This window comes from Pongo pygmaeus, chromosome 1 (genome assembly GCF_028885625.2).
Source record: "Pongo pygmaeus isolate AG05252 chromosome 1, NHGRI_mPonPyg2-v2.0_pri, whole genome shotgun sequence".
In the NCBI taxonomy this organism is placed as follows: domain Eukaryota; kingdom Metazoa; phylum Chordata; class Mammalia; order Primates; family Hominidae; genus Pongo; species Pongo pygmaeus.
This window is the reverse complement of record NC_072373.2, coordinates 17,720,527-17,737,219: the sequence shown is the minus strand read 5'-3', so window position 1 is coordinate 17,737,219 and position 16,693 is coordinate 17,720,527. Positions and strand designations below refer to the sequence as shown.

Genomic DNA, 16,693 nt, shown 5'->3' with positions numbered 1-16,693 from the left:
CCTCCTGCCTATTAGCAGTCATTCACCATTCCCCCTTCTCCTAATACCAGGGTTAGCCCCTGGTCACCACTAATCTACTTTCTATCTCTATGGATTTGTCTATTCTGGATATCTCATATCCATATGAATCAAACCATATATGGCCTCTTGCGTCTGGTTTCTTTGAGCATGTTTTCAGAGTTCAGCTATGTCATAGCATGTGTCTGTATTTCATTCCTTTTTAATAACTGAATTATAGTCTGTTTTATGGATATACCGTATTTTGTTAGTCTGTCATCAGTTGGTGGACTTTTGGGTTGTTTCCACTTTTTGGCCTTTGTGAATAATAACTGCTGTTAATATTTGCCTACAAGTCTTTGTGTGAATATATGCTTTCAGCTCTTTTGGGTGTATATACCTAGGAGTGGAATTGCCGAATCATATGTTAAACAATTTCTGAAAAAGCATTAAAAACCAAGAAACAAAGTTGAGTCATGTGAGGTTCAAATTTATAATGAAACCTCTGTCATATCTGTTTGCTTTTATATATAGTTTTTGATGGAGATTTGGACTGGATATATATTGCTTAAATATTAAAGGAATATATAAAAATAATCAGAAGCCTTTAACTGGGTTTCCCTGTTATATGTTCTAATAGGAGAACAAGGAAAAAAATAACAATTTACATAAAAGCAACCTACAGACTTCTGTCTTACTGGCAGCTGATTCTGTAAATAATTCTAATTGGATTTCATCCAAGGCAAAGACAGAAGGGGAAGGCATTGTTTGATGGAATATGGCAGTACGTTGAAAATTTTCACCTTGGGGATTATTCACTGAAAATAGCGGATGTCCTTTTTATCAGGTTGAAACATAACTTGTTTAAACATCCTTTTACCTACATGTGACCAAAAATGCTTTTCAGTGTTTTGGGCCAGATGTCCTTGAACTTTCTCCACGTTATAGCATGAAACCTAATTTCTTTCTTTTTTTTTTTTTTTTGAGATGGAGTTTTGCTCTTGTTGCCTAGGGTGGAGTGCAATGGCCAGATCTTGGCTCACCACAACCTCCACCTCCCGGATTCAAGTGATTCTCCTGCCTCAGCTTCCCGAGTAGCTGGGATTACAGGCATGTGCCACCACGCCCGGCTAATTTTGTGTTTTTAGTAGAGACGAGGTTTCTCCATGTTGGTCAGGCTGGTCTCGAACTCCCGACCTCAGGTTATCCACCCACCTCAGTCTCCCAAAGTGCTGGGATTACAGGCGTGAGCCACCGCTCCTGGCCCATGAAACCTGATTTCTATGGAGCAAAAATGGCCACCTCATCTCTGAAGTAACTTTTGTTAACACATTTCAAGGACAACTTATATAATGACTAGATATACTTGAAAATTAAATATCTGACACTCACCCATATTTAATAGAGATTGACACCAAAGATAAATTTTGAGGACTCTTATTCCATATTCTCTCTTTTCCCTATTAAAAAATAAATCAGGACCTCAAATTCTGCCCTTCATCAGTTTGAACGCTAATCTTGTTAGAAAGTATTTTAAATTAAGTACAACTAGATAGTTCTGAATAATTGAATACCAAATTTTAAAATATTTTTGTTTGTTGAGGCACAGTTTCATAGACCTTGGTGAAGAGAAACAGATTATTAGAAGGAATTTACGGGAAACAGTTGAGTCTCTTGTGCATATGAGTTGCTGTCTTTGGGAGAGGGCCAAGGAGCAAAGTCATCTGGGCATTGTCCCCACCCTCAGAGTTTAGGGTGCAAAATAGGTGATCAGACAGCTGTTTGTAATCTAAAACTGACTGAAACATTTAATTGAAGTACAAGTTTTATATAGTGAGAATGAAGAGACGAGTGCCACCTTGACTGGGGTATATTGAAACATTTAAATATTAGGTAGAGAAAGATGTGAGAGAAGGCTTCATAGTCACAGAATGTCATGGAATCATGAAAGTATATAGTGTGTTTGGAAGACTACACAATAAGGTTAAGCAAAACATGGAGAAAAGCTGAACCAGGAATTTAGTGTGGACAAATGTTGAGAAAAATGGGTATGTTTTATATGGAGATGACTGTCAAGAAGCAGGTAAGGTGGGAAGGGTGTGAGCTTTTGAATTCTAGAAACTTTCACTATTTACTGTGTGACTTGGCTGAATTTTTTAACTTCTCTCTGCCTCAATTTGTTCATTAAGGATAGTAATACAGTCACATAAGGTTATGGTGAGCATTAAAAAGATGGATGTAAAGTTCCAGATCCATACTCTTACATGTAGTAGACATTCAAGACTTAGTAAACTATTATTTTATTTTTAAAAAGTTTGTTGAGGGCTTCTGGGTGATACTCCTAAATAATTGAAAGCAGGGACTTGAACAGGTATGAATAGTCATGTTTACAGCAGCATTACTCACAAAAGCCAAAAGGTGGAAGTGACTCAGTTGTCTGTCTATAGATGAGTGAATAAACAAAATGTGGTATATGCATACAATCGAATATTATTCAGCCTTAAACAGGAAATTCTGACATATGTTACAACGTGGATGAAGCTTGAAGACATTATGCAAGGTGAAATAAGCCAGTCACAAAAGGGCAAATACCATATTTGTTGTTTACATGAGGTACCTAGAGTGAGTAGGCAAAATCATAGAGCCAACAAAGTAGAATGGTGGTTGGCAGGAGCTGAGGGGAGGAGGGATGGGGAGTTAGATTAAGAAATGCTAGGTCCGGAGTTTAATTTTGGAAAGATTAATACAAGAATTCTGGAGATGAATGGTAATAATGGTTGTACATTACGAATGTATTTAATACGCTAAACTGTACACTTAAAAATGGCTAAGCTGGTAAATGTTATGTTTGTTTTACCACAATTTAAAAATGGAGAAAAAATAAAATGAAACTGCTAATTCTTTAAAAAATCAAACGAATTCTAACCACTTCAGCTCTTTAAGCAAGATGCCATAATTCATTTTGTTGGGAGCAAATATTGCTTACTGTATTGCAGTATTTGGCTTACAGAGATGATTGGAATAAAAGCACATCTTAGAGTTTGCTCCTGCTCAAGGAAAGACTGAAATTCCTGTTTTCCTAGGTCCTCTGTGATAATTAAGGATTTTGTCCCAGGGTAGATGTCTGTTTGTTGAATAGAGTCCTTAGGGAGTTTTTGGACATGCAAGAGTAGAAATGGAGCTAAGTTGAGGGGAGGAACCAAAGAGCCTTGGATAATGAAAGATGAATAATTTTAAATTTCATAGTTCCACAATGGAAGAGGGGAAAGAAAAGCAATAGGCAATCAAAAAGCAAAGTAGTATTTTTAAAACTACTCTTGCTTCTGAATGAATGTTATTGAACAAAGGTGACAATTACGGAGACAATTATATGGTAAAATATCATGCATTTGTCAATGGAAAAAAAAGTTTGTTCACCTTCATTAGTTGTAAAAAGTTGTTTTGTCCATGAGTCAATTCAAAACATGGAAAATGGTTTTAGTGAATTTATTTTTAAAAATAATTTGTAATTAGTAAAAAGTACTTGAATGAAGCTAAACTATATGGCAGCCAAACAGAAATGCTATTTGTTTCTGCAACAAGGCACTGCTGAATGATACAGAATATTAGTAGTATGTTGTTGCTAAAGTGTTTGTGATCTTATCAACAGCTACATATGAAATAATACTAAATTTAGCAAATAGGATAAACAGTGTTACATTGGGCGGGGTGGACAGAATAACAGCCCCCTTTCCATGTAATGCTGTTTATCCTATTTGTTGAATTTAATATTATTCAACACTCAGGAAAATATGTGTGTATTGCCTTCAACTGACATAGTTTTAGTTTTTATACTGTCTCCCTCCCTACCTATTGCCATGTATAAGACAGGCACCTTGCCAGTTGTGTTTGATTCTGACCATTTAAAGCAGTGCTATTTTTTGCTCAACATGCATACAGATATATGTTTATGTACCCATCTCGGAAATGCAAGCCTTTGTGAGTTATGACTTAACTATAGCATGAATTGAGGCTGATAATGTAAGTGGGGGTGAAATTAAGCATGGTCTTATAAGCCACATTAATGGTTTTACCCTGTATTCTGAGTGCCATGGGAAGCTATTTGGGCTTTAAACTGGGGAGTGATGTCGTTACATATTAAAAAGGCAAACAGTCTGCAGTGTGAGAATGGATGTGACGAGGTCAAGAATAGATGGGGGGAGACCAGGACATGCTTAGAACTGGCAAAACTTGAGAGAACCAGGTTTGGAAGGAAGATAGTGAGTTCATTGTTGGAAGTGTTGATTTTGAGGTATCTTTGATAAGGATGTCAGATACTCATTTGGATGTGTGTGCCTGTTGGCCAGAGATATGACATTTAAGGGCAGCAAGGTTACTTGAAACCAAGTATAGATGAACTGGAGGGAACCTAGGACTGCTAGAGGCAGAGACTTAAGAAGACATGACTAGAGAGGTAGAAAAGTGGGAAATCAGGAGATGATGCTGTCACAGGAATCAAAGGAAAACTTGTTTAAAGAGGGGAAGTGGCACAAAATGCTGAATGCTGCTGAGATGAAGATGGAAAGAATGTCCATTAGTCTTATTTATTATGGTAATCTTAGCAAGAACTATTTTGTTTTAGAGATGTACCCAAGCTAGACTGAAGTAGGTTGAGAAGTGTGAGATGAAGTTATTGAGGAAATGATGTAGCCAGCTACTTCAAGAAACTTAGCTCTGAGGAGGAGGAGACAGATGGAGCAATAGTTGAGAGCAAACACAGCGTTCATGTATAGGACAGATCTGAGTGTGTTTCAGTATTTCTGTAAGATTCAGTATAGAACATAAAGTGGGAACACCTAGTACGTTAAAGGGAGAATTCATGTGAAGCTCCCAGCTGGTGCTGAATCTTGATCCTGAACCTAATACAGTGACTAGCCGCAGAAAATGGAACAGCTTCTCTAGGTAATAGGGCTGAAGGAGAAGTAATACCATTATTTATTTTCCTAATTCCCTATTGTATTCATCAGGGTCCAAACAGGAAACAGAAATTAGACGGTAATATGAACAGGGAAAGTTAAATACAACATACAGACTTATTAGCCATATAGGGGATTATGACAGTAAAAGAGAACTCTAAAGAGTACTGGAATCTCAGAGTGAGCAGCCACTACCCCTAGGGCGGAGGCAGAGCACCCAAGGAGGTAAATTTGGCAGAACCCAACCCTCACCCTCCACAGGATGAGGTTCAGACCATGCTGGAGAGGGTGGGCATGTCCCATCGGCTGGCAGAGACGTTTGCTGAGCTGTTGTGCTGATGGACTCTCTGGGAAGCTGTCCATGGGGAAGTGCCATGGAAAGGAATTCCTTGCCCAAGAAGGTGGCTTACTGGGAAGCCACTCTCTGGAGTACAAAAGAAGCTGTCCCCAGGCAGGTACTACATGCTGTTGGCCACCTTGAAGTGCCGGCTGCCCCACACTCAGGGCTGTGAAGAGGGGCACAGCAGAACCAGGCAGAGGGCTCTTTCCTTTACAGTTCTTTGAGCACCTAGCACCCTGTACCGACAAAGCTTAATATATTGCCAGCTGGCACAGGAGACATGCTTTAAGCATCCACCTCCTTTTTCTGAAATAATGGAACTAAGAGACAAAAATTGACAAGTGATACACCTATTACTGGTCTTTTAACTTTAAAAAATTTTTTTTGCTGTAGTGACAAACATCCTTGTATGTAAATCTTTGTGCATATCTTCTTGTTTAGCTCATAAGAGGCTAACCACATTAGAGCATAGAGATGTGATTATGCATCTTTACGTTTTGCTGTTTGCTTTTGTGTGCATGAAGTATCTTTAGAAGGAAATGAGAAATAGAGATTTTCTTTAGCGGGGGAGCTGGGCGGTGTCACCTATTCATAAAACTAAAAATTCATAAAATTAAACATTTAATTAAAAATATTTTTAATTATAAATGACATCATCTGTTTTGTTAAACTTAACCTTGTTAATGTTTAATTTCTCAGAACATTATGGTTTGTTAAATTGTCCCTTCTGACCTATATTTGGGCATCATTTGCAGCTCAGAATGAGTCAGGATATTTTCATTTAGTTAAGTTTCCTCTTAGTGCTGTCAAAACCAGGGTCACCCATTTTCCCTTGTATCCTGGACCTTTGCCTGGCATTTGATGTGATGATACTACAGCTGTTAGCCTCCCCAGCACTGTTGCTGCCAAACCAGAAGTGTAGTGTCAGGTGGGGGAGACTTGTAAGTAGCAGGACTCTGTCATAAAAAATGTTAGAGAACTTAAATATCCTGTTAAGTTCTTAGTTTTCTTTGCATAATCAGAAATGTATTCTCTTGCTATTTTTACAACAAACCCTTAAAAAAAAAGTTTCTTAAACTAACAGTAATGATAATTAAGAAATGCTTTTTCCGTGTATCACCTTTTAGATTAAGACATAAAATAATATTGAAAATTGTGGCTATAGAATGTAGTTTTTTTTTTTTTTTTTTTTTTTTTGAGATGGAGTCTTGCTTTGTCGCCCAGGCTGGAGTGCAGTGGCGCAATCTCAGCTCATTGCAAGCCCCGCCTCCTGGGTTCACGCCATTCTCCTACCTCAGCCTCCCAAGTAGCTGGGACTACAGGCACCCGCCACCATGTGTGGCTAATTTTTTGTATTTTTAGTAGAGACGAGTTTTCACCGTGTTAGCCAGGATGGTCTCGATCTCCTGACCTCGTGATCTGCCAGCCTTGGCCTCCCAAAGTGCTGGGATTACAGGCATGAGTCACCGGCGCCCGACCAGAAAGTAGTTGTTTTAAAACACTTGGAAAAGTGTAGTACTGTAGACATGTAACAAAATTGCACTTGTGCCCTTTACGTTTATATAAACATTTTTAAAAGTATTTAAGTTACATTTTGGTCTTTACCAAAATTTACTCTTCAATTCAAGGGTTGTTTCTATCTTGTACAAAATTGTATGCATAGCTCTTTTTTTTTTTTTTTTTTTTTAAACTTAAACTACCAAAGCAGAAAGGAGTTATCTAGTCTTAGATCCATTTTGAACTATGAAGAGATAAACGGTATTTTGACACTTTTACCTACATTACTTAAAGTGATTTTGCCTGTTAAAACTTTATGAAAGATCCAAATGATTTTTTTTTTTTTTTTTTTTTTTTTTTTGTGAGATGAGTCTCGCTCTGCCGCCCAGGCTGCAGTGCAGTGGCACGACCTCGGCTCACTGCAAGCTCCGCCTCCCGGGTTCACGCCGTTCTCCTGCCTCAGCCTCCTGAGTAGCTGGGACTACAGGCGCCCGCCACCACGCCCGGCTAAGTTTTTTAATTTTTAGTAGAGACGGGGTTTCACCGTGTTAGCCAGGATGGTCTGGATCTCCTGACCTCGTGATCCACCCGCCTTGGCCTCCCAAAGTGCTGGGATTACAGGCGTGAGCCACTGCGAACAGCCCAAATGATTCTTAATTTTATGTCTCATTTGTTTGAATCATTGCTTCGTTACCCAGCAAAATAAAACAAAAATTAATTTGTAATTTTTATTAAAGCCTATCAGAATTTATGGAATAGGCTTTTCTTTTCTTTTCCTTTTTTTTTTTTTTTTTTTTTTTGAGATGAAGTCTCGCTCTTGTCCCCCAGGCTGGAGTGCAATGGCGCGATCTCGGCTCACTGCAACCTTCGGCTCCTGGGTTCAAGCGATTCTCCTGCCTCAGCCTCCCGAGTAGCTGGGATTACAGCCTCCTGCTACCACACCCGGCTAATTTTTTTTGTATTTTTAGTAGTGATGGGGTTTCGCCATGTTGGCCAGGATGGTCTCGAACTCCTGACCTCAGGTGATCCGCCCACCTCAGCCTCCCAAAGTGCTGGGATTACAGGTGTGAGCCAGAATAGGCTTTTCTTAAATCCTTATTACTTAAACTCTTTAAAAAAATTTTTTTTCTGGCTGGGCACAGTGGCCCAGAGGTTATAGGCGGCCGCCACCACGTCCAGCTAATTTTTGTATTTTTAGTAGAGTTGGGGTTTTGCTGTGTTGGCTAGGCTGGTCTCCAACTCCTGACCTGAAGTGATCCACCCGCCTTGGCCTTTTAAAGTGCTGGGATTACAGGCGTGAGCCACCGCGCCTGGCCCCCAGGCCATTCTTTCTATTCTAAGTATCTAGTCTAGTACTGGCATTATAGTAGGCATCCATTAAGCATTTTTTTGAGCTAGATGATCAATTTGAAGTTTTTTATTATGACATTCTTACTAATTAAGTGTTTATTCTTAGTAATTTTCTTTGTGGCGTTTTCAGGACTACAGGAATATGTGGAAGCTGTCTCTTTTCAACACTTCATCAAAACACGATCATTAATTAGTATGGATGAAATTAATAAACAATTGATATTTACGACTGAAGACAATGGGAAAGAAAATAAAACTGTGAGAATTTAAAATTTATTTCACATTTATTATATAATTTATGTAACAGTATGACGATTCTAGTAGATTTACTGGCTTATGCTAGGATTGAGATGGGAATGTTCTTTCTAAAGTATGGTTTTGTAGAGTCTCAACTAGGAAATGGTCTTTTTAAATATTTCAGTTAGTGGATAGAACAAGAACAACGCTGGGCATATTGGGAAAGTAATGCTCTTTACCTAAAGCATTATGGAGTGCTTACTGTAAGTCCTCTTTTGGTTTTACTATTTTTCACTTGCCCTTTGTAAGCACTGTCTTATTTAATCCTTTTATTAACCGTATGTGGTAAGCATTATTACTCTCATTTTACAGAGAAAGAAACAGGCTTTTAGAGAGGTTAAGTAACTTGCCAGAAGCCACACAACTAAAAAGTGTGGCAGAGCTAAGATTTGAAGTTAGGTATTTTGAATCCAAGCCTGTGCCCTTGTCCGCTCTGCCAGTGCTTCTCACAGTGTACTACAGGGATCCCTTGCATCAGGTACCTACCTCAAAGGGTTGTTTTAAAGGATTTGACTTAAAGGTTATTAATTAGGCAATATACAGCAGCACCTGACATGGAAGTGCTCAGTAGTTTGCCGTTATAGTTTTTGTATAGTGAGAGCTGTTAATCATTTACTCAGTTCATAATGCTTGTATCTGAAATTTACGTAGCTTTTCTGAATTAAGAAAAATTTGCAGTTTGACTTTTAAACAAATACTATTTTTTTCCTTCTGGGTTTCAAGATATAACATTCAGGCAGTAAGGTAAGCTGTATTGACTATTTGTACTTTCTGAGATACCAGTACACTTAAAATTAAATATTTTAAAATTTTTATTTTTTGTCTTTTTAAAATCATTTTTAAAAACACCATATATTCAGGATAGGTAGGCAGGAGATGGAAGACACTGTAGAAATAATATTTTCTTGAGTATCAACTAAAATATTAATACAAATGAGACTAATTTGGCATGACAGGTATAACTTTAAGGAAGCCATGTATTAAGTTCTTAAATTATATGAAGTGTATTAAGGAGGAAATTTATTTTGAGAAGTAAAATTTCTTCATTTTTTTATTCATATAGTGTAGACTGAATTACACAAAGAAGTAAAGTAGGCCTATTTGACCCTGCTTCTCACATGATATTAGGGAAGTTACCACACTTTCCTTTAAAGTTCTCTGTGTATCAAAATGAAAATACTGGGGAAAAGGCCAGAAAATTGAGAGTCAAAGTACTGTTTTCAGGACTTAGGTACCAGATTATTTTAAGATTATGGGGCTATAATATTCATATACATGTTTCAAATTGTTTAAGACTATGTTCATAAATAAGTTTTAGTGCTAAACATGCTTGGTGCTGAAATTTCTGGAAATTTGATTGGGAAAGGTATTTTGCTCTGACTTGCCTCTTGAGAATATTGTCAAAACTATTTAATTTTTATTTTAAAAAGTTTTGTGAAAAATTTCAAACATGCAGAAAAATAGAATGGAAACAGTAGTGCCACTAACTAGCTATCATATTCCCATAGCTCAACATCATATTACCTGTGATGTTTCTCGGACCTCATTGCTTATGCTAAATGATGGGGACGTTGCGCCAGATGGTCTCTGCAGAGTCCAAACAATGTTACGATTCATGTATTAGATACATAGCAAAGAGTGATCTTAATAAAGCTATCTCCCTCATCTCAGCTTATATTTATGTAACTTCCTTTAAACTTTACTCAAAAGAATTATCTCATTAGTTCCTCAAATGCACAATTCTTACCTGTACGCCTTTGTAGTTCCCACTACCTAAAATGTCCTTTGACGTAACTGCAACTTCACCTACCCTTTTAAACATACAGTCTTTTAATAACAATTTAGGCATTGTCTCTACCAGAAAGAATTCAGTAGAGGGAAATTGATGGGGAGAGAGATTTCATGATGATAGTAATCATGATAGCAGCTAGCATTTGTTGAATATTTACTTTGTGTTGGGCATTATGCCAAGAACTTGGTAAATGTTATCTCATTTAACCCTTAAAATAAACCTCTGAGGTAGGTACTGTTATCCCATTTTACAGATGAGGAAACTGAGGTTTAGAGAGATGAAATAACTTGCCCAAGGGCATACACCTTATGAAGCAAGGTCCTGGAAGAGGTGGGAGGAGATGGGTCAAGGTCATTTGGAAGAGTTAACCTCAAACAAGAGGAGGGACAACTCATCATCTGAGACTGGAGGATAGAAGGTAAAGATGGGTGTGGATATAAATTTTTTTTTTTTTTTTTTTTTTTTTGGTAGGGATAAAGGCAGTTGCGGGAAATTGTGCTAGGTAAGCTGGCAAATGACCAGGTCACTGAAATTGGGCAAGATTGTCTACTGAAAGTGAAGAGGTTTGGGATTTGAGTAGAGCCCTGAGGAGAGTGGTGAAAGGTTTGAAATTGTGTTTGAAGAGGCTGGAAAGAGAGCCATCTAATGATAAGTAAAAGGATTGGAGGGTAATTTGTAGCGGTACAGACTCTGCAGTTGTGATTACCATTTTTTTAACTCAGTGAGTGGTACTCAGCCACCTGAATAAAGGACTAATGAGTAGATTTTAGTATTGATTGAGGATTCTGTTTTTGCTGGGTAGGTGCAGTAGAAAATATAGCAGTCTAAGGGAATTGAGGATGCAGTGAGAGTAATAAATCGTGATGGTCAGTGCTGAGTAGGAAAAGACAAGAAGCCAGAAAAAGACTGAGCTTCTTAGGAAAACATTAATGGATCACAAACTTGGAGGGCCGTATGGTTTTTCATTTAAGTAAGTAATTGTTGTGCAATAAAGTTATTAAGCCTTGTTTAAGAATATTTTTATTTTGTACGTCAAGTGGAGTTGGAAATAGTTGGTTTCATAATGATATATTTCAAAAGTATCTTGAAGTCATCTGGTTCAATTCACTACCCAGGGCACACATTCCTCCTGTAACATCCCAAATGGTTATTAAGCAAAATAGATTTATTTTATTTAGAAAAAATTAGTATGACTGATTTGCTATTGATTTTGTACTTCTATAATAAATGTGATACATGCTATATTCACTCTTTTTCACAGTGTTCTTTCTTGTGTGTGTGTTTTTTGTTTTTTGTTTTTCTTTTTACCAGCCTTCCTCTGATGCACAGGATAAGCAGTTTGGTACTTGGAGACTGAGAGTCACACCTGTCGATTACCTTCTGGGAGTGGCTGACTTAACTGGAGAATTGATGCGGATGTGTATTAACAGTGTGGGGAATGGGGACATTGACACCCCCTTTGAAGTGAGCCAGTTTTTACGTCAGGTTTATGATGGGTTTTCATTCATTGGCAACACTGGACCTTACGAGGTTTCTAAGAAGCTGTATACCTTGAAACAAAGTTTGGCCAAAGTGGAGAATGCTTGTTATGCCTTGAAAGTCAGAGGGTCAGAAATTCCAAAACATATGTTGGCAGATGTGTTTTCAGTTAAAACAGAAATGATAGATCAAGAAGAGGGCATTTCTTAGAATCTAACATTACTCAGTTACTAAATCTTTTGAGAACTCCTAAGAGACCAATTTGTAAGACTTATTTAGTATTTCATTTGACTTTATTGTGGCTTTTACATAGAAACATATTCAGTTGTACTTGTTTTAAATTGTGTATACAAGCTGTATATAAAATTAGCCAAACGAATCATTTCTTATATCTTATTCATGAAAGTTTGCATACAGATGTTTGCATATATGTCTTTTTGAATTTTTGCTGGTTAACCTTTATCATTTATCTTTGTAATGTGAACATGCTTCAGAGTGTACTTTTTGCCATAACCTATTTTAATTTACTTTTTCTGAAGTTTGGAGTGATAATTTTTAGTGGAAGCAATTTGTAATTTAAGTTGGTGATTTTATTATATGTAGAAAAGATTTTTTAGTTAAACTTCTGGACTTGAGCGTCCTGTTTAAATTTCTTGTGAATATTGTGCCAAGCCTCAAAAATAGGCTTATTCCATGGAACAAGAATTAAAAATGAATAAGCTATCAGTATATAATTTAAGTACAAGTTTAGGCTGGGCGTGGTGGCTCACGCCTGTAATTCCAGCACTTTGGGAGGCCGAGGTAGGCAGATCACGAGGTCAAGAGATCAAGACCAGCCTGACCAACATGGCAAAACCTCATCTCTACTAAAAATACAAAAATTAGCTGAATGTGGTGGCATGTGCCTGTAATCCCAGCTACTTGGGAGGCTGAGGCAGGAGAATCGCTTGAATCCGGGAGGCAGAGGCTGCAGTGAGCCGAGATTGTGCCACTGCACTCCAGCCTGGGTAACAGAGCAAGACTCCATCTCAAAAAAAAAAAAAAGAAAAAGAAAAAAAGTACAAGTTTATGAAGTATTATAGTGAAAAATTCACATTCTGGCTGATTTTAGGCCATTTAAAATTTATATAAAACAACCTTCCATAAAAATTTGACAGGTGCCCAGATGTTACTTTCTCCATTTATTTTTTGTTATTTTTTTTAATCACAGAAGGTCTGATAGAGAATTGGAGCTAAATTATAATATTTTTGTTGGTAAAGTTGAATTATATACTTGTACATACAATGGAAATGCTTTTAGTAGTGATTATTTAGCAATTTTTGTTTTTGTTATATTAGGCATGTTTGGAGGCTTTCCTATTCTAGCATTTAAATTTCAATTTTATTAAAATTAAATAATTTAAATCTAGCATTTAAATTTAAATAATTTAAGTGTAGCATTTACATTTAAATAATTATAATGAAGTTTTGAAATACTAAGTTAATCCAGACCTTTAGTTGTCCCATGGTGTTAATAAAGTTGCCAAAGAAAATGTATTCTGAACAATTCAGCAATAAGACAATTGTCAACACAGTTGAGAATAACAATGGTAATCGTTAGTAATATTTAGAATTGGAATTTGCCTACTGAAATAGTTATAGATGATTACTTGTGATGTGAAACTGAATTGAGCATGACAACCAGACATTTCCAGTTGGTTTTGTAAGTTTTGAGAATCTAGATACTGGGTTTTATTTTTTGAAAGATTAGCTCTGTTTTGTAAGGGCTGATTCCTTGAAAATGTAATTTTCCAGAAAAACACCTAAAGAAAATAAAACATGGACATGCCTAGTAAATTCTGTTTTTTTGTTTGTGTTAGTGATGGTGGGTTTTTTGGTTTCCCAACTCACCTGTAGTCAACTCACTACAGGTGAGTTGGTGCCATTGCTACTGATATATCTCCACAGTTCATGTCATACTAATACTGTGGGTGTTACGCCAACTCTGAGTGTCTCACTTTTAAAAATACTTACTATGATGGCATCATGTGTGGTAACAGTTTTCATCTTTAATAGAAAAAGAAACTGGTTCTAGGTCATATGGTAATTTTGCTGACAAAATTCTGAAAGAATATTGGGTTCTTTTCATAAATAATTTCCGGCATGTATTACATCAGTGAATTTTTATTTTATTTTATTTTTTTAGACTTAGTCTCTATTGCCCAGGCTGGAGTGCAGTGGCATGATCTTGGCTCACTGCAGCCTCCACTTCCTGGGTTCAAGCGATTTTCATTCCTCAGCCTCCCGAGTAGCTGGGATTACAAGCACATGCCACCATGCCTGGGTAATTTTCTATTTTTAGTAGAGATGGGGTTTTCATCATGTTGGCCAGGTTGGTCTCAAACCCCTGACCTCAAGTGATCCTCCCACTTCAGCCTCCCAAAGTGCTGGGGTTACAGGCGTGCGCCACCATGTGCAGCCTACATCAGTGATTTTTAAAGTACACATGGAGTGCCCTGGGGCTTTTTGAAGGTGCCTCAAAGAAAGATGATATTTAAATTAGATTGGCAGAACAGATTTGAAAATTTAATCCAATCCCTTTATGTCTACATAAGACTTACTTTAGATTCAGACACACAAGTAGATTGAAAGTAAAAGGATGGAAAAAGATATTCCATGCAAACAATAACCAAAAGAGAGCTAGAGTGGCTATATGAATAATATCCAACAAAATAGACTTTAAGAAAATTATTTTTTTGCTAGAAACAACATAATAAAAGACTCAACCCATCAAGAATAGATAACAATTATATATGTGTGTGTATACATATACACACATACTTCTAACAGAGCCCCAAAATACATAAAGCAAAATTTAAGTGGAGAGAAATAGACAATTCAACAGTAATCATTGTAGATTTCAGTACCCCACTTCCAATGGCTAGGACACCATGACAAGATCAGTAAGGAACTTGAACCACTCTGTAGACCAATTGGATTAAACAGACATATATACAGAACACTCCACCGAACAGCAGAATACATATTTTTCTCAAGTGCACATGAAACATTCTTTGCAAAATTTCAGACCACAAAACGTCTCAATAAATTTAAAAATACTGAAATCATACAAAATGTGTTACTCTTACCACAATGGAATGAAACTATAAATCAATAGAAGGAAAGTGGTATAATTTACTAAAAGATGGAAGTTAAGCAATGTACTCCTAAGTAATCAGTGGGTCAAAGATGAAATCACAGGGAAATTAGAAAATACTTTGGGGTGAATGGAAAGAAAAAGTTGATATACAATAGCATATGGGATGCAGTGGAGCTGTGTTCAGATGGAACTTTATAGCTTTAAATGCTTGCATTTAAAGAAGGTTTCAAATTAATAAGCTAAACTTCAGCCTTAAGAAATTAGAAAAAGAAGGGCAAAGTAAACCACAAAAGAAGCAGAAGAAAGCTAATAAAGATTTTAGCAGAAATATGAAATACAGAAGAGAAAAACAATTGAGGGCTGGGCGTGGCGGCTCACACCTGTAATTCCAGCACTTTGGGAGGCTGAGGCCGGTGGATCACCTGAGGTCGGGAGCTCGAGACCAGTCTGGTCAACATGGCGAAACCCTGTCTCTACTAAAAAATACAAAAGTTAGTTGGGTGTGGTGGCACGTGCCTGTATTCCTAGCTACTTGGGAGGCTGAGGCAGGAGAATCTCTTGAACCCAGGAGGGGGAGGTTGCAGTGAGCCACTGCACTCTAGCCTGGGTGACAGAGCGAGACTCTGTCCAAAAATAATAAATAATTGAGAATAGCAACAAAAACAAAATTTGATTCTTTGTGAAGATCAACAAAATTAACCTTTGCCTAAACTGATCAAGAAAAAAAGACTCAAGTTACTAAAATCAGGAATGAATGAGGGAATGTTACTATCAACCATACAGAAGTAAAAAGTGCAGTGGTGCAATCTCCGCTCACTGCAACCTCCGCCTCCTGGGTTCAAGCAATTCTCCTGTCTCAGCCTCCCGAGTAGCTGGGAATACAGGCGCACACCACTACACCCTGCTAGTTTTTGTATTTTTAGTAGAGACGGGGTTTCACCATATTGGTCAGGCTAGTCTCGAGCTCCTGACCTCAGGTGATCCACCTGTCTCGGCCTTCCAAAGTGCTGGGATAACAGGTATGAGTCACCACATCCAGCCTTCTTTTCTTTTTTGTAGAGACAAGGTCTCGCTATGTTGCCCAGGCTGGTCTCAAACCCCCAAGCTCAAGTGATCCTCTTGCCTCAGCCTCCCAGGAATATACCTCATTCAATAGACTATACCCACAATTATATATAATGCATAATCATATGTAATTATATTTTGCATATAATGTAAGGAGATTCATGGATCCTCTGAAATTCATCTATGGATGCTCTAAAACTATGTTGCTGGAACCCAGATTAAGAACCGTTGTCTCAGCCTCCCGAGTAGCTGGGACTACAGGCGCACACCACTACACCCTGCCAGTTTTTGTATTTTTAGTAGAGGCGGGGTTTCACCATGTTGTGCAGGCTGATCTCGAACTCCTGACCTCAGGTGATCCACCCACCTCGGCCTCCCGAAGTGCTGGGATTACAGGGGTGAGCCACCGTGCCTGGCGTTAGAGTGTTTCTCTAGAGAGAAACATTCATGGCTTTCATATCTTTCTCAAATGGATTTTTGACTTAAAACTAAGAATCACCTGGTATAGATTGTAGTAGGGTTAGGGTTCTCTAGAGGGACAGAACTAATGGAATATATGTGTATATATATATATATAGAGAGAGAGAGAGAGTTTATTAAGTATTAACTCACACGATCACAAAGTCCCACAATAGACCGTCTGCAGGATGAGGAGCAGGGAGAGCCAATCTGTGTTCCAAAACTGAAGAACTTGGAGTCCAGTGTTAGAGGGCGGGAAGCATCCAGTACGGCAGAAAGATGTAGGCTGGGAGGCTAGACCAGTCTCTCCTTTCACATTTTTC

The 16,693-nt window shown here is 37.7% G+C and overlaps 1 protein-coding gene across 2 annotated transcripts in view; it reads left to right on the top strand.

The window, feature by feature from the left end:
• TSNAX (translin associated factor X) overlaps positions 1-13,543 on the top strand; it is a 38,996-nt gene extending 25,453 nt beyond the window's left edge. The window contains exons 5-6 of one of the 2 annotated variants that reach the window (XM_054446038.2): positions 8,270-8,397; positions 11,540-13,543. In XM_054446038.2, coding sequence (XP_054302013.1) covers positions 8,270-8,397; positions 11,540-11,917 — 506 coding nt within the window. In that variant the 3' untranslated portion in view covers positions 11,918-13,543. Of the gene's footprint in view, positions 1-8,269; positions 8,398-10,481; positions 10,646-11,539 lie in introns of those variants that run through there. The other variant, XM_063671164.1, reaches the window with a different exon arrangement.
• The last annotated feature ends 3,150 nt before the right edge of the window (positions 13,544-16,693 follow it).